The 18,116-nt window shown below is 43.9% G+C and overlaps 3 protein-coding genes and 1 long non-coding RNA gene across 6 annotated transcripts in view; 2 read left to right on the forward strand and 2 right to left on the reverse strand.

Moving 5' to 3' along the window:
- The window catches only part of ccdc125 (coiled-coil domain containing 125), an 83,610-nt gene extending 83,381 nt beyond the window's left edge, over positions 1–229 (reverse strand). The window contains exon 1 of the mRNA XM_038805403.1: positions 124–229. The gene's annotated coding sequence lies outside the window, so the exon portion shown is untranslated. The remainder of the gene's footprint in view (positions 1–123) is intronic.
- LOC119970570 lies at positions 26–7,650 on the forward strand. The gene is made up of 3 exons (XR_005461647.1): positions 26–257; positions 3,173–3,378; positions 7,238–7,650. It is a non-coding gene; the product is annotated as an uncharacterized LOC119970570 (long non-coding RNA).
- On the reverse strand, positions 4,674–17,116 carry ak6 (adenylate kinase 6). 2 transcript variants are annotated; one of them, XM_038805406.1, is made up of 5 exons: positions 16,896–17,116; positions 14,290–14,382; positions 12,218–12,276; positions 7,669–7,811; positions 4,674–5,122 (listed from the first exon to the last, which is right to left on the reverse strand). In XM_038805406.1, the coding sequence occupies exons 1-5, from the start codon at positions 16,924–16,926 to the stop codon at positions 4,984–4,986; spliced, it is 465 nt and encodes a 154-aa protein (XP_038661334.1). In that variant the 5' UTR covers positions 16,927–17,116; the 3' UTR covers positions 4,674–4,983. The 2 variants fall into 2 exon arrangements, with proteins under 2 accessions (XP_038661334.1, XP_038661333.1); XM_038805405.1 differs by having other exon boundaries at positions 4,674–5,120; positions 7,666–7,811.
- The window catches only part of rad17 (RAD17 checkpoint clamp loader component), a 94,163-nt gene continuing 93,125 nt past the window's right edge, over positions 17,079–18,116 (forward strand). Inside the window, exon 1 of one of the 2 annotated variants that reach the window (XM_038805398.1) lies at positions 17,079–17,225. The gene's annotated coding sequence lies outside the window, so the exon portion shown is untranslated. Of the gene's footprint in view, positions 17,428–18,116 lie in introns of both variants that reach the window. The other variant, XM_038805397.1, reaches the window with a different exon arrangement.

An 18,116-nucleotide genomic window follows, 5' to 3' on the forward strand; every position in this document is an offset into this window, starting at 1 on the left:
GGACATTGTCGGGCACTGAGCAATGCAGTCACTCCGTCAGGATCGTCCCTCTCTCACTGGAGAGCGGCTCACACTGAAAGGGAAGATCGCCAGGCTCCCTTCACTCCCGCCCCCCGCTCTTACCGGTCCCGATCGCTCCTTTCCCACTTGGTCGGATCCGGGAAAACTTTCCGCCTTTCCCCGAAAACAAATGGCGGAAATCCAGGCCCACGTGACCCCGCCGGCCGAGACGTCACCGCCCTCCAGGTGCGGCTCAGGTAGGAGAGTCACCACATCCCATCAGGAACTCCCTTCTCACCACCAGGGAATGTGGAGTCAAGTTTGTTCCTGGACCAAACTGAAAGTGACTTTTTCTGGATAGATGATTTGGGTGACTTTTGCAATGGGTATGATGGTTGACTGTGTGGTGATATTTAGATTTAGAACAGTACAGCACAGAACAGGCCCTTGATGTTGTGCCGAGCAATGATCACCCTACTCAAACCCACGTATCCACCCTATACCCGTAACCCAACAACCCCCCCCCCCCCCCACCACCACCCCCACCCACCTTACTTTTATTAGGACACTACGGGCAATTTAGCATGGCCAATCCACCTAACCCGCACATCTTTGGACTGTGGGAGGAAACCGGAGCACCCGGAGGAAACCCACGCACACACAGGGAGGACGTGCAGACTCCGCACAGACAGTGACCCAGCCGGGAACCGGGACCCTGGAGCTGTGAAGCATTGATGCTAACCACTATGCTACCCCAGTGATATGCATCACTGTATGTATACACAAGGGGTTAATATAAATACACTACAACTAAGTAAACACTAGAGGGAGCACCGGCGATGTCATGACATGCAGACATACAGCTAATGAACACATAGAATAGGACACGACCAATGAGCAGTCAAGACACGAACAGGGCACATATGCTCTGCCTCTTTCCACAGGTGACACTTCGAGACAAGGACATGGGCAGATCAGAAGCATCACACCCACCACGTGGCTTAGAGTAGACTGGTTCGTTAGACTGAGTTGCTATAGCAAGATTAGCAGGGGAGTCGAACTCCGAGAACTGCTGATGGTTCAATAAATCACATTGAACTTACTTCAAAGTCTGGAGTATCTTTTGGTCAAAGCTGCATCGAGTTGCAGCCTGTGTTATGCCAGAGTACATAACACATCAGGCTGGAGTCTACTTCTATCAGGACTTCCAACTACACTTTTTTCCCCCCCCCCCCCCCCCCAAGTACAAAACTGGCCAGGCACATCTTAACACTTTCCTTTCTCACCTGAAAATCCAACTACACATGGTAGCTGGGCCCACTGACTCATGTTCAGCTTCTCACTCTGCAGTCCAGCAGCTGGAATTGACAGGTGGCAGGGTTTATTTTAATTTTCAGATTTTCTTTAGCTGATTTCACATTCTACCACAGGAGTTACAAACTCATTATTTTCTGGAGCATTCGTCTAAAGCCTTTGGATTGCCACATTCCGTAACATAATCAAGCCATTACTGCACCCAATGAGGTAGAGTGATAACAATTGTTCACCCATGCAATCCTCTGGTTGAGAACCATAAAATGACGTGAAAAGAGTATAGTGGAAATAAACCCTTCTTCAATGGTGAAACAGTGAAAGTTTCAATAAACGGGTCTCTTTCATTTTCTTCTGCAGCTCACTAAAGGAAATTGATGCAACTCATCTGGCTCACCCTTGTTCATTGGGATTACACCTAATGCAGAAAAATAAAGGCGGGGCAGTGGATGTTTAAGAGATTATATTTGTTGTAACCTCTGCACTGAATATTTGTGTTCTTGGGAAATATTACAAAATTTTGATTCAAAAGCTTCGAATTACTTGAAAAACTTAATTCTGCTGAATAGAGTGTGTTTATCATCTTGTACAAACCAGAATAGATCAGGCTATGGAAATAATTCATCAGAACATGACTCCCAGTTGCTGTAAAAACAGTTGTTTGTGAAGGGGGAAAACTAAACAAAGATTTTATTCATCAGGGAGTCATGTCTGATAGGTTACATTAAAACAGAGAAAATAAGATGGATATACCAAGAGTTTGGAGTCCTATTTTAACTTTAAAAAACAACACCCAATCAGACAGCAGTTAGTGATACTGTAAATAAGTGAAATTAAAATGTATGACATTTGATTGAATTGTCACATTTCTTTTGGCATATACCAAGTTGCTTTTCACAATGGTGCAGATGTATCTAAACTTTTCTGTGCAAGTATTGTTGCCTTTCTCCTTCCAGATGAGAGTATTAAATACATACTCTATAACTAACGCACTTAAGTATGACTTCACATTTGTTCAGAAACAATTAAAATGGTGGGTGGGTAATCAGCATTCCAAGAAGTTAGTTTTGCCCCTTCTCCATATTACTCTGCGATATTCTAACTCATGGCATTAGTTAAGAACTTGCATTTCAATAGCACTTCTCATGATTCAAGGATGCGCCAAAGCATTTGACAGCCAAAGCCAACTCTCAATGTTGGGAAACAAGAAGTATGCACAAAGCAAGCTCCCACAATCAACTAGATAATCTGTTTTAGTGATGTTGGTAGAAAGATAAATGTTGGCCAGGAAATCAAGTAGGCTGCTGTTCTTCAAAATAGTGCAATGGCATATTTTACGCATATTCTGAAAGCAACCAGAGCCTCAGTTTAACGTCTGTATTTAAAAGCCTAATGAGAACCATGAAACCATTGTTGATTGAAGTAAAACCTACCTGGTTCAATCTGTCCTTTAGGGAAGGTAATCTGTCACCCAGTGGGCAGCATGGTAGCATAGTGGTTAGCATAGTTGCTTCACAGCTCCAGGGTCCAGGTTCGATTCCCGGCTGGGTCACTGTTTGTGCGGAGTCTGCACGTCCCCCCCCCCCCCCCCCCCCGAGTCTGCATGGGTTTCCTCGGGGTGCTCCGGTTTCCTCCCACAGTCCAAAGATGTGCAAGTTAGGTGGATTGGCTATGCTAAATTGACCTTAGTGTCCAAAATATGTTAAGTGAGGGTTACTGGGTTATGGGGACAGGGTAAATATGTGGGCTTCAGTAGGGTGCTCTTTGTAAGAGCCGTTGCAGACTCGATGGGCCGAATGGCCTCCTTCTACACTAAATTCTATGATGATTCTTCCCTGGTCTTGCCTCTATCTGACTCCAGATACACAGCAATGTGGGTGACTGAGGAATGGACAAAAATGCTGATCCAGCCAGCGAGGCCCATGGAGGAGTGAAAAAAAGTAATCACCACTGACAACGCAGCACTGCCTCTGGATCACTGCCCTGGACTGTTGACTAATATTTTGCATTTACATGCATTTACATCTCTGAAGTGGGATTGGAATCCAAAAACGTTTTGATTCAGAGGTAAGCATGTTACCCAATGTATCACAGCTGGCACTATTATGTTCACTCAGCCATTGAGAGGGAGTTCAAAATCACGGAAAAAATACAGTGAAGTGGCCATTCGGCCCATCGAGTCTGTACCGACACATGAAAAACAACTGACCTAATCCCATTTGCCAGCACTTGGCCTGGAATGTTATGACGTGCCAAGTGCTGATCCAGGTACTTTTTAAAGGATGTGAGTCAACCCATCTCTACCACCCTCCCAGGCAGTGCATTCCAAACCATCACCATCCTCTGGGTAAAAATGTTTCCCTCAAATCCTCCCCTAAACCCTCGACTTACAACTCATCACGGCTGAATTACCCATTTGTTAAGAATTATTTAAAATATGAAATGAAAATCGCTTATTGTCACGAGTAGGCTTCAAATGAAGTTACTGTGAAAAGCCCCTAGTCGCCACATTCCGGCGCCTGTTTGGGGAGGCTGTTACGGGAATCGAACCGTGCTGCTGGCCTGCTTTCATAGCCAGCGATTTAGCCCTGTGCTTTCGTTTTAAAAAAAATAAATTTAGAGTACCCAATTATTTTTCCAAGGGGCAATTTAGTGTGGCCAATCTACCTATCCTGCACATCTTTGGGTTGTGAGGGTGAAACCCACGCAGACACGGGGAGAATGTGCAAACTCCACACGGACAGTGACCCAGGGCTGGGATTCGAACCTGGGTCCTCAGCGCCGTAGGCAGCAATGCTAACCACTGTGCCACCGTGCTGCCCCCGCCCTGTGCTAAACAGCCCCTAGCGTTATTTATTAAATCAGGGTCTGGTTTAGCACAGTGGGCTAAACAGCTGGCTAGTAATGCAGAACAAGGCCAGCAGCGCGGGTTCAATTCATTTGAGTACCGGCCTCCCCGAACAGGCGCCGGAATGTGGCGACTAGGGGCTTTTCACACTAACTTCATTGAAGCCTACTTGTGACAATAAGCAATTATTATTATTAAGAACAGCCAATTGGTAGTGTCGAACTTAAATATTGCTGAAAAGGGAAGCTTTTAGTCTTGCACTTATCAGACAAATGCAAGAGAAAGCAATGGAGAACTGTCGGCTCCCCCATATGATATAAAGTGTTGTAATAGTTTGAAATTTGGCATCCTTGCCTTTGAGCCGATGAGTGCTTCAGCAACATGTCTCGCTTTTCAGCAATTTTATTTACCTTTTTTCTTTTAAAAAAAACAAAGAATCACATTAATTCAAACTATATCATTTGTTTAGAATAGACATCATTCAATTCATTAATTTAAAAAAACTCTCACACCATTCACCATATTCATATATTTAATGCAAGAGAAAAATATTTACAATGATCACTGAATTTTGTTTGTAAATATTTGACAAATAATTAAATCTTTAATTACAAAGAACTAAAGGTTCTTTGTTACTGCTTAAACTATCAGTGATTTTTCACAAATATTTCCAAGTCAGCTGAATGAAAATCAGCTATCGCCTCCGATTACAGTTAGCATTTGTACACAAGTCTGTCGTCTTAGCACAAGCCCATCCATTATGGCCAGCATTTAATTGTTATCTTTCATCCACTGTTCAACCCACTGTATAATCTGTTCCAAATTCATTTCCAAGTCCTCAGGCATGTTGCTGGGTAACTGATGCACAATCTCCTCATGATATGACTCCATAGCCTCTTCATATATAGTCTGGAAAATCTCACACTGAATGTTGTCCTGAAGTTTCTTTCCACTGTAATTCCTGAAGAAAAAAATGAAGTGTCAATTACCATATCATAAAGTAGATGTGTTATGCCAACATGTTACAGCAACACAAGGGAAATGGAAGGAAAAACTGCTAACTTTGAACAAACTTGTAGAATGGTGCATATATTTTGTTTCAGCAATGGAAGACAAAAGGACAGTTACACAAATCCATAATGGGTTATGTGCCACAGAGGGCTTATTCATTCTGTTCAAAAGTAAAATACAATCATGAAGTTGATCTTGCATGGGCAATGAGACGACCAAATATTCTGAAGCGTATGTTAGAATCTATGGACTGGGAAGAGAATGGCAAATGGGCAAGTTTAATCTTTAACTTGTAGTCATTCAAGCATGCAATTTTCATTTGTACTTGACTGGGTCAGGAGGAAGGAACATCAGTAGAAATATTCATCTCCCGTACTAGATGAATTTCAGTTGACCAAGGTCAAAGACAGTACGTTCCAAACCCACAACCACCTCTAAGGACAAGAGCAGCAGATAACTGGGAACCCAACCACCTGGAGGTTCCCTTCCAAGTAAATCACCACCCTGACTTGGAAATATATCGCCATTCCTTCACTGTTACTACGGCAACATCCTGGAACTCCCTCCCTAACAGCACAGTGGGCGTACCTACACCTCAAAGACTGCAGCGGATCAAGAAGGCAACTCATCACCACCTTCTGAAGGGCATCTAGGGATGGGCAATAAATGCTGGCCCAACCAGTGAGGGAGGACTTGGGATCAATCCCGACCCCAGCTTCCTGTCCACGTGGGTTTTGCACATTCTCCCCGTGTCTACGTAGGTCTCACCCCACAACCCAAAGATATGCAGGATAGGTGGATTGGCCACGCTAAATTGCCCCTTAATTGGAAAAAAACAATTGGGTACTCTAAATTTATTTTTAAAAAAGAAAAAAAAGAAGTGCTACAATTGACATCAATGCCCTGGGACAGAAAAGGGAAGCAACAGGAGCAACACATCTTGCATTTATATAGCACCTGTAACACAGTAAAACATCCCATCGCACTTCAAAGGAGCCTTATCAAACAAAATTTGACAGTCACAAACAGAGATATTAGGATTGGTGATCTGAAACTTGGACAAGAGGCTCTGTTTTAAGGAGCTCCTCAAAAGAAGAAAAGAGAAAGAGCGGTTTCGGGAGGGTATTCCATAGTTTGTGGCCGAGGCAGCTGAAAGCCAATAGCGCAAAGGTTAAAATCAGGCTTGCTCTAAAGTGCAGAATTGTAGAAACACAGATATCCACAAGCTGTTGGGCTAGAGGAGATCAGAAAAATAGAGATAGGTGAAGCCAACAGAGGGATTTGAAAATGTTAATGATAATTTTAAAAGGGAGGACTGCCTTAAATGGGAGCCAATGTAGGTCAGTGAGAATAGGGTGATGGATCAACATGTCTTGGTGCAAAATTAGGACACTGGCAGAGTTTTGGATACTATCCAGTTTAGAATGTGGGAGCCAACTAGGAATGCATTGGAATCGGAGTCTAGAGGTGCCAAAGATGGGGGTGAGGGTTTTAGATGCAGATAATCTGATACAGGACTTTGGTCAGGCAACGTTTCATAGCTGGAAATCAGCAATTCTGGCGATAGATGTGATCAGAAACTCATCTGAGGATCAAATATGGCAGCAATGTAGTCAGAGAGGGATGGAGCCATTGGTTAGCAAATGGGGTTTGTGGCAGGTACTGAAAACAAAGGCCTCAGTCTTCCCAATATTTACTTGGAGGAAATTTCTGTTCATCCAGAACTGGGTATCAAGCAGTCAGACATTTTAGAGACTGTGGAGGGGTCAAGAGAGATGGTTCAGATGTATAGCTAGTGTCAGCGTACATGTGGAAACTGGAGCACTCAGAGGAAACCAATGTTCTCCTTGTGCCTGCGTGGGTTTCCTCCCTGTGCTCCGATTTCCTCCCCCAAGTTCCAAAAGATGTGCTTGTTCGGTGAATTGGACATTCTGAATTCTCGCTCAGTGTACCCGAACAGACGCTGGAGTGGGCGTCTAGGGGATTTTCACAGTAACTTCATTGCAGTGTTAATGTAAGCCTACTTGTGACACTAATAAAGATTATTAAATAATGCTGTGTTTCTAGATGTCTCCATTAGGCAGCATGCAGATGAAAAATACCACGGTCAAGGATATATCCTGGGGACACCTGAGGGAATGGTGTGAGAAAAGGAACAGAGGCCATTGCACATGATTCTCTGGCTACATTTAACAGAACCAGATGAAAGCAGTCCACCCAGCTGGATGAAAGCAGAGAGATGTTGGAGGAAAACTGTTCAGTCAACCGTACCAAACGGGGTAGACCGGTCGACATAACATTACTTATCATTACCCTCACTTAACCATTCCCTGCTCCCTCTCCAAAAGAGTTGATTCAATTGCTGGGTCAGTTGGATGATTTTTTAGGGATGGGGAAGATGTACTTAATGTAGACAGCACAAATGTGCAGGAAGAATATTTTGAGTATACTAAATTTTAGATAAACAGAAACGTCAAGACAAACACTTTTAGTACCTTTTTTCCAATCGGTCATATAAAATTGAATTATCCGTACGAAGGACAAACACAATATGGAACCAGCGCTCTGGAAAGAAGTCGCAACCATGGTAATCCACAATTATCCCACCTTCACTCATCTTATCGTCAAGTTCATCAACCACCTGCAAAACAGATTGTTCGATTGGGAGATAAATTTATGGGAACGTACTATAATAAATATTAAACACACACACACTGTCAAACATTTCTGTTCTATCAGGACATTCACCAGAACACCAAATGCAAAGGGAACAACAATTTAACTTCAGAAAAGAGAGTGCTGATTGGTTAGCCAATGGACGCTGATTCGTAGATTAGCAGTTAATTGTCACAGTCTGCCCACCCGGCTTCAGCCTGTCATACCAACATTAGGCCACCAACACATAGGAAGGACGCAGAGGAAAAAAATTGCAAGGGTATTGCAAAGTGGCGCAGAAATTATAGAGTAGTTATAATGGGGGATTTTATCTGAATATAGACTGGGCTAGTAGTCATGTAATGAGCAAAGAGGGTCCAGAATTCCTAATGTGGGTTCAGGAAAATTTTCTACAGCATTATGTTTCCAGTATGGAAAAAGGATGTATTGCTAGACCTGTTTCTGGAAAATGAGGTGAATCAAGTATCAGTAGGAGAACATTTAGGAGGCAGTGATCATTGTATCGCAAGGAAAAGGACAAAGAACAATCCAGAGCAAGAATAATTAACTGAGGGAATGCCAACTTTAATGGAATAAGAACAGATCTGGACCGAATAAATAGGAATTAAAGATTGGCAAGAAAAATGGTAGCAGAACATTGGGCGATCTTCAAAGAAGTGAAAATTCAGGTACAGTCAAGGGAAAGGTAAGGAAAACAAATCCAGAGCTCCCGGGATGACAAACAAAAAAAATTAGAAATGTGTGCTTTTCACATCAAGTAGAAAATACTGTTCTCTCATTCTTGACCCTTTCACGAGTTGGGACAGTTCTCCCATCACCCCACCAACCTCCACAATCAAAGGATCATCCCCCATCATTTCCACCAACTCCAACATGATGCCACCAGGAAACATATCTTCCCCTCAACCACCCGTCAGTATTCTACAGGGAGGGCAGCACGGTGGCGCAGTGGTTAGCACTGTTGTCTCACAGCACCGGGGTCACAAGTTCGATCCCAGCTCTGGGTCACTGTCCATGTGGAGTTTGCACATTCTCCCAGTGTTTGCGTGGGTTTCACCCCTACAACCCAAAGATGTGCAGGGCAGGTGGATTGGCCATGCTAAATTGCCCCTTAATTGGACAAAATGAATTGGGAACTCTAAATATATGGGTCCGCTGCCTCTGTAACACCCTGTTTCTCACCTTCATCACCCTCAATCCCTCATCCCCTTCCCATCCCACGAAACTGCAGAAAGTGCAACATCTGCCCCTTTACCTCCTCCTTGTCCAAGGCCCTACATACTCCTTTCAGGTGAAGTATCATTTCACTTGCACCTCCATCAATTTGATCTATTGTATTCACTGCTCCCAATGTGGTCTCTTCTACATTGGGGAGGCTAAACATAGACTTGGTGACTGCTTTGCCGAACACTTTTAAGTTAGCCTGCAAGAATGGCCACAACCTTCCTGTCACTTGCCATTTTAACTCACCATTGCTCTCATGCCCACACATCTGTCCTTGGCCAGCTGCAATGTTCCAGTGCAGCCCAACACAAACTGAAGGATCAGCACCTCATCTTATGATTAAGCACGTTATAGACCTCTGAACTAAACTGAGCATTGAGTTCAACAACTTTAGACTATGGACTTTCTCCTCCATCTGGGAACTTTGTTAATCCAAAAATTTATTTTGCCCCAAATCCCGCCCTGTTTTCATTGAGCACCAATCTTTCTAATATATTGTCTAATATAGTATGCCAGGGCAGCACGGTGGCACAGTGGGTTAGCCCTGTTGCCTCACGGCGCCGAGGTCCCAGGTTCGATCCCGGCTCTGGGTCACTGTATGTGTGGAGTTTGCACATTCTCCCCGTGTTTGCGTGGGTTTCGCCCCCACAACCCAAAAGATGTGCAGAGTAGGTGGATTGGCCACGCTAAATTGCCCCTTAATAGGAAAAAATTAATTGGGTAATCTAAATTTATTTTTTTTAAAAAATAAAATAATATAGTATGCCAATCTAATCCACTATCAGTATCGTCTCTCGTCCTTACCACTGCCATTAACACTTCCTCTACCTTGTGCCCTAAACATCTTTGTGCATCAGCATTGCTGCCTCATGGCACTGAAGACCTGGGTTCAATCCAGCCCTGGGTCACTATCTGTGTGAGGTTTGCACATTCTCCCTGTGTCTGTGTCGGTCTCGCCCCCACAACCGAAAGATGTGCAGGGCAGATGAATTGGCCAAGCTAAATTGCTCATTAATTTGAAAAATTAAAAAGAAACATCTTTGTGCAATCTCGCCTAGCTCGCTCACACCTACCGCTGACTTTTTATTTTGCTCCACCTGCTGCTCCCTCTTAAACAGTATAAAATTCATAACATTTCTCTCTCTCGAGCTCTGAAAGAGAAAGTCGTTCTCTCTCCACAGATGCTGCCAGACCTGCTGCGTTTTTCAGCATTTTATGTCTTTATTAAAGGACTGGTAGGACACGGGGTTAGGATGGGTGTGGTTGCATCGGGGATATTTTTGTAAATATGAAAAGTTTGTTTCAATAGTTTGAATATTTTGTCTGGTATAAATTAAAATTCTTGAATAAAAATATTTCTTAGGAAAAAAAATACACTACTTGAGAGTGTGGTGGATGAAGGTTCAATCAAGGCATTCAAAAGATAATTGGACTGTTTTTTGAAAACAAAGAATGTGCAGGGTTCCAGGGAGTAGATAGGAGGACAACACTAAATAAAATATTCATTTAGCGAGCTAGTGCTGATGTGACATCGGGTTGAGAAGGGAAAGAAAGAAAATGACAAAACCAAGGATAGGGCATTTAGCCCATCCAGCCTGTTCCACCATGAGATCCTGTCTGATCTGTGACCTAACTCTACACTCCTGTCTTTTAATACCTTGGGTCAACAAATATTTATCAATGTCAGGTTTAAAATTGAAAATTAACGCAGCTTCAACTGACATTTGTGGAAGGGGGTTCTAAACTTCTACCACCTTTTGTGTGTCAAGGTGTTTCCTAACTTCACTCCCAAATGGCCTGGCTCTAATCTTTAGGCTATTCCCCTTAGATTTCCCAACCAACGAGAACTTGATTCCCTCTATCTGCCCTGTCATAAGAACATAGGAGAAGATGTAGGCCATTCCCTTTAATATCTTGAAAGCTAGGGCAGCACAGTGGCTAGCACTACTGCCTCATGGCACCGACGTCCCAGGTTCGATCCCGGCTCTGGGTCGCAGTCTGTGTGGAGTTTGCACATATTCTCCCCGTATTTGCGTGGGTAAATTGCCCCTTAATGGAAAAAATGAATTGGGTACTAACATAGAACAGTACAGCACAGAACAGGCCCTTCGGCCCTCAATGTTGTGCCGAGCAATGATCACCCCACTCAAACCCACGTATCCACCCTATACCCGTAACCCAACAACCCCTCCCCTTAACCTTACTTTTTCGGACACTATGGGCAATTTAGCATGGCCAATCCACCTAACCCGCACATCTTTGGACTGTGGGAGGAAACCGGAGCACCCGGAGGAAACCCACGCACACACGGGGAGGACGTGCAGACTCCGCACAGACAGTGACCCAGCCGGGAATCGAACCTGGGACCCTGGAGCTGTGAAGCATTTATGCTAGCCACCATGCTACCGTGCTACTCTTCAATTTATTTATTATTAAATATCTTAAAAGCTTCAATCAAGTCTCCCCATAACCTTCTAAATTCCAGGGACTACATCGCTAGTTTGTGTTATCATTTTCCCTTGGAATCCAAGTCCCGTTCTACTAAATCCATGCTGTACTCCTCGGAGGCCTTCCCAAGGTGTGGTGTTCAGAACTGAAGATAATACTACAGGTGTGAGAGGCAGTCATTAAAATATGGTAAATATTAATCTGAAAAATATCAATTTTGGGATTGTCGAGTTTATTTCTGCCCACTCAAAATATGTACAAGATAAAATAACTGGAAATTTGTCCAACTGTCTTGGTTTCGTGACTGAGCAGTTTGATCAGAATCCAAAACTATACAGTTTGCAGTAAGAATTAAACCAATTTTCACAAAGTGTGATAAAATGAAAAAAATTAATTTGCTCAACAATTTGCAATTCATTTTGCATTACAGTATGGTTTTCTTTTTTAAATATAAATTTAGAGTACCAATTCATTTTTTCCATTAAAGGGGCAATTTAGTGTGGCCAATCTACCTACCCTGCACATCTTTGGGTTGTGGGGGCGAAACCCACGCATACACGGGGAGAATATATGCAAACTCCACACGGATAGTGACCCAGAGCCGGGATTGAATCTGGGATCTCAGCACTGTGAGGCAGCAATGCTACCCACTGCACCACCAAGCTGCCCAACAGTATGGTTTTCAATCGCAAAACTCACCCGATCTTCATCCAGAATGGGACATGAATATTCTTCATCATAGCCTTCATACAGATTACCTTTACAAGAACATGAAAAATACAACACAGTTTACCCTTTTGACCAGAACCACCAGAACCATAAATTCTGAGAGAAAGCGATGCATAAATTACATCAATACACATCTTGCAAAATAGTGCAAGCAAAACATACAACTGCCGCAGAACATGAACACTATAAAATAATGGGAAAACGTTACCAATAACATTGAGCAGTGGTTATTACTTTTCATTGTTTTGTTATCCAAATGCAAAATGTCTGTCCATTTACTTGAATACAATTACTTGGATAAGCCTTGGTTAAATAATTTAAGCAGGTAAACTGATAGAGAAGTGGAAGAATCGCTGATAACAGTATTGTTCAGAGCAAACATTTTTCATCACCTTGTACTTTCATTAACATTCAGCATCGTGGTATTACAGATTTCTTGTCCCAACTCTTAAAATATTTTGAAAATGCATAAATGCATTACTTTTTTCCCCCAAGAATTTACAGTGCTGAAGGAGTCCATCCGGTCCATAGAGTCTGCAACGGCTCTTGGAAAGAGCACCCTTCCCAACCGCACACCTTCACCCTATCCCCATAACCCAGAAACCCCACCCAACAGTAAGGGCAATTTTGGACACTAAGGGCAATTTATCATGGCCAATCCACCTAACCTGCACATCTTTGGGCTATGGGAGGAAACCGGAGCACCCAGAGGAAACCCACGCACACACGGGGAGAATGTGCAGACTCCACACAGACAGTGACCCAGCGGGGAATCGAACCTCAGACCCTGGAGCTGTAAGCAATTGTGCTATCCACTATGCTACCGTGCTGCCCAATACAAAGGCCAAGATTAATTTGTCTGGCTGCTGAAAATCATTTCCACAACTCATGAAAGTTCAGTACTGGGTTAACAACTTGCTTAAATTCAAGAAGCTAACTCAAATTTATGATAAAGAATCTTCCATGCCACCAGCTTCATTTGTGGAAAGTTACTCAAGATATTAAAAGGTATAATTGTGTCAATGAAGACCGGCAGTAAATATTGACCAGAATCATAGAATCAGTGAAGGAGGCCATTCGGTCCATTGAGTCTGCACCGACTCTCCGAAAGAGAACCCTATCTAGGCCCATTTCCATGCTCTATCCAGTAACCTCGGACACTATGGGACAATTTAGCATGGCCAATCCATCTAACCTGCACATCTTTGAACTGTGGGAGGATACCAGAGCACCCGGAGGAAACCCACACAAACTCGAGGAGAAAGTGCACACTCCACAAACAGACAGTCACTCAAGGTGGGAATTGAACCTGGATCCCTGGCGCTGTGAAGCAGCAGTGCTAACCACTGTCACCCGAAGTAATAACAATCCAAGGGTCTCAAGAATTACCAATCTTTTTGAGGAACATACAAATTTTTAGGATTGTCTGCTGTCAGATATTTTAATAGCCAAGTTAAATTCAATTGTAAACTGGTTAGATTAAATTATAGAACGTATAGTGCAGAAGGAGGCCATTCGGCACATCAAGTCTGCACCGACGCACTTCAGCCCTCACTTCCACCCTATCCCCATAACCCAATAACCCCTCCTAACCTTTTTGGACACTAAGAGCAATTTAGCATGGCCAATCCACCTAATTTGCACGTCTTTGGACTGTGGGAGGAAACCGGAGCACCCGGAGGAAACTCACACACACTGGGAGAACATGCAGACTCCACACAGACACTGACCCAGCGTGGAATCAAACCTGGGATCCTGGCACTGTGAAGCCACAGTGCTAGCCACGTGTGCTACCGTGCTACCCTGAATGAATTATAATTCATTCTGTTGTAGCAATTACCAGATTAAGACTTAAATATTCTTAAAGCTCTCAAGAATTATCAATCTTTTTGAGGAACAAACAAATTTTTAGAATTGTCTGCTATCAGATATTTTAATAGCCAAGTTAAATTCAATTGTAAACTGGTTAGATTAGATTATAATTCATTCTATTGTAACAATTACCAGATTAACACTTAAATATTCTTTTCATTCATGTTCACCTTCTTTTGCCAGCTCTCCCACATTAATGTATGTCAATCCAGTTCTTCCAGCTAACTCTTTACCAAGGGTGGTCTTCCCAACACCTGGCGTACCTGGTGGAATAATAAATGTAAACATATTGGGACCTATTGTTAAAACAGCAACATGAGAGGCTCAGCAATAGTAAGCATAATCTAGTTTAACCATTAAGAAATACAACTCAATATTTATGTAACTAGTAAAAGTCACTATAGTCCCAGATGACCATAGGCTGCTTTCCCCTTTGAGGGGGAGAGCTGACTGGTGATGATTTAACCTGGGGATCACCACACCTCAGGCAATGGGCAAGGTTGAGAAGGAAGGGCCTTCATGAATAACCTCAGCGGGAATGGAATTGAACCCGCTCTGTTGGCCCTACGCTGCAACACAAACCGACTGAGCTAAGCCGACCCCCAGATGCAACAAACTGTATGGTGTTCACTTAATCTGCTGGGCAAAACATTAGGCTGCAAAACAAAGCTATTGAAGACAGATATTTGCAATTATTTTATTTACATTTTCTGTTTAATGTTCTTGTCCTCAGTCCTAGCTCTGCCTCATGCCTGTCCTTCGCCCCCATTATGCTCCCACAAAGCCAACAGGTGCACACGTCAGTGTTACCTGATGCACAAACTCAATCCCGTCAGTGTTACCTGATGCACAAACTCAATCCCGTCAGTGTTACCTGATGCACAAACTCAATCCCGTCAGTGTTACCTGATGCACAAACTCAATCAGCTATTCTCAGGCAGCACCACATCAAGGCTGTCAGACCTCAAAACTTAAACCTGCCTAAACTGCCCACTTCCTCAGGTTCACCTTGGAGAGTAAAAGTAATCAGTTTTTCTCCACTCGCTACCATCTCCTTAAACTCCTTCCCTCCTTGACCTTAACAGCAATGTGTGCAAGGAACTCCCAAATTACTTTGTCCACTTGTTCAGCTGCCGATGCTGCTTTGCCTTCATTCACTGGCCCATCAAGACAAGCCTGCCTCCTCTCTATTTTAGGATTAAAGATTTGGGACCTGCATTGTTTTGAGGCATGACCTCTCTAATTTCAGCATGCCCATGAGACAAACCTTCTGCTCCCTTAATGCTTTTCCAAATAAATTACCGACAACCCAAATTCCCTGAATGATCAGTCCAGTGGTTGACATTGTTAATGATGGTTCTCTCTCCTCAGGAACTGTCACCATGCAAAGAAACTCTGCACTCCTTGCAAGCTACTTCCCCATCTCCAACTTCATTTTCCTGTCCAATGCCGTTGAATGTGGTGCCACCTCAATCACATTTCTGCCCTGCCACAACTTTGTCAGAGTCATGAGTGCCACCTTCTGTGACTTTGCCAAGGTACACAATTCCTGCTCATTCTTTTTATTTTAAATTTAGAGTACCCAATTCATTTTTTCCAATTAAGGGGCAATTTAACGTGGCCAATCCAACTAGCCTGCACATCTTTGGGTTGTGGGGGCAAAACCCATGCAAACACGGGGAAAATGTGCTGCTCATCCTTCTTGACCCGCCTGCAGCTATTGACATTGTCGACCAAACCATTATTTGATACTTCTGCTCCTTAACACTTGGTTCCACTCTTAACAGATTGTAACCACAGAATTGCCAACAGTGGCTTCTCTTTGCCACTGAAGTTCAATGATTTATTATTTGGCCCCTGCTCTTTCTCATCTACATACTTAACAACAGCAAAATTATGTCAGTTTTCACACATATGTTGACAATAGCCGGCTGAACCTTCCACTACTTCTCTGACACGTTTTATTGACTAGGTTCTAAGGCTGCTTGCCCAACAATCCAATCCTAGATGAGCCACAATTCTCTCCAGTTAACATGTTCCACTGCCACCACAAACTCAGTAGAGGGATAAGGGGTTATGGGGAGCAGGGATGAAGGTGGCGGTGAGGCCGAGATGAGATCAGCCATGATTGTATTGAATGGCGGGAGCAACCTCGAGGGGCTGAATTGCCACTACTGCTCCTAGTTCTTATGTTCTGTGAAGCACCTTGCAATATTTTTCACATTCACTAGCGAATCGAACCTGGGACCCTGGAGCGGTGAAGCAATTGTGCTAACCACTGTGCCCCCCACATCTTCCAATCAATAGTAAGTCTTAAAAATTAAAATTGTGAGCTTTTGTTAAAGTAGGCTTAGTGTGTTTCCACATGAGTAAAACTAGGGACCATCAATACAAGATGAAAACTAGGAAATTAAATATGAAATTCAGAAACCATTTCTTTACTCAGAAGGTGGCGAGAATGTAGAACTCACCACCACTGGGAGTAGTTGAGGCAAATAGCATGGATGCATTTATGAGAAAGCTGGATAAGCCTATCAGGAAGAAAGGAATCGAGAATAATACTGCTGGAGTTCGATGAAAAATTATAGGAGAACTTAAACACCAGCATGGAACCAGTTGAATTGAGTGAACTGCTTCTGTACTGTTCCCGGTACCTCCCATTTACAATTCTAGTCCCGTGTTCAGATCCCTGCGGCCAAGGGATGAGGGAGAGTTGGGTGGTAGGGGTTACATTCCCCACCGCAGCAGAGCTCAGCTCTGGGGCGAGTGCTCTTACCTGTCAACAAAACATTTGGCTGCTTCTCCATCTTCCACGCTCGTGGCCGGGGGTCCTTCCTTTCACCGCGGCCGTCCCCTTCTGCGTCACCGGATGTGCTTCCCGCACCACCCGAGAGGCTGAAAGAAATGAAATGTCGGCGGACTTGACCCGGTCCGATTTGTGATCGATCCGAACGGAACTCAATGACCCGCCAGCCCTTTCGCTGCGGCAGGGAACAACTGCGGGCATTTCCGAGAGGCAGCTAAGAGCCGGCGCCGGAGGAGAGGGAGGACCCCGGAGAGCCGGAGGAAGCTGGCGCTGAGAAACACTCACCCGCCTGATGGTCAGGTAGGGAGCGCAGGTCGGAGAGTCCTCGGTAATCTCCAGGTGGCTTTGGACTCACTCCCGGAACGACTCATACGGGAAGTAACCAGGCTCCTGTCGCATGTCTGAGGACAACATCCAGCTGAGCTGCTGCCTCCCCGCCCACTGCCTCGGGGAACCGGGATTCCTCAATAAGCAGACATCACTGTCAACTGGCCAGAACGATGTAGGTAGACCCCCCAAAATCTTCCACGCAGTTTTTTGAAGTAGGCTGCTGTTTGCCTTGCACTTGTCTGTCTGTAGTTCTGCGTGGGTTTTTAAAAAACATCTTTGAAATATTCCCCACTCGTGCCCGTTGTTTCAATTCTTGGGCTGTTAAAATCCAAAATCTTGTCTCTAGAATTGCACGGACGTTGTTTTCGCCTGTGTTTTTTCCACCTTTCTCAAGCTCCTGTTCGTCCAGAATACTACCGGCTGAGCCCTTTCTCTCGTGCATCAAAATTCTCCCCCCCCACCAAACGATTTGAAGGCCCGTGAGCTCGTTTTTCAAAACACTCCCGTCTCCAGCAGTATGCCGCAGCCTACACATCCTGCTCCTCAGCATTTGGATCATTGCTTGTGCTGCACTATCTCAAATCAACAATCAAAACCCCCGTTTTTCAATTCATATGTGATTGCTGTTTGGAGTTCTTCTCAAAACCAATTTGTCTATTTCTCCCTTCACTTTCCTACAAGCTTTGTATAAACTTGCCTCTTTGACTGTTTTTGGTTCTCCAATTTAAATACTTTGAGTTCCTTATTGGGGGTTCAGGACTGGCAGTTAAACATCCAAGGATATACAACCTATCGAAAAGACAGGGAGGTGGGCCGAGGGGGTGGGGTTGCCTTGTTAGTTAAGAACAAAATTAAATCTAT

The sequence above is a fragment of the Scyliorhinus canicula genome, chromosome 8 (genome assembly GCF_902713615.1).
Source record: "Scyliorhinus canicula chromosome 8, sScyCan1.1, whole genome shotgun sequence".
NCBI lineage: Eukaryota > Metazoa > Chordata > Chondrichthyes > Carcharhiniformes > Scyliorhinidae > Scyliorhinus > Scyliorhinus canicula.

Bases quoted from the DNA above. Each gene is read 5' to 3' on its own strand.
- ak6 (XM_038805405.1), bottom strand. From the start codon at position 16,926: ATGGAGAAGCAGCCAAATGTTTTGTTGACAG. The intron at 14,383-16,895 runs GTAAGAGCACTC...TTATTCCACCAG, and splicing joins GCCAAATGTTTTGTTGACAG to GTACGCCAGGTGTTGGGAAG. The intron at 12,277-14,289 runs GTGAACATGAAT...GTTCTTGTAAAG, and splicing joins GGGAGAGCTGGCAAAAGAAG to GTAATCTGTATGAAGGCTAT.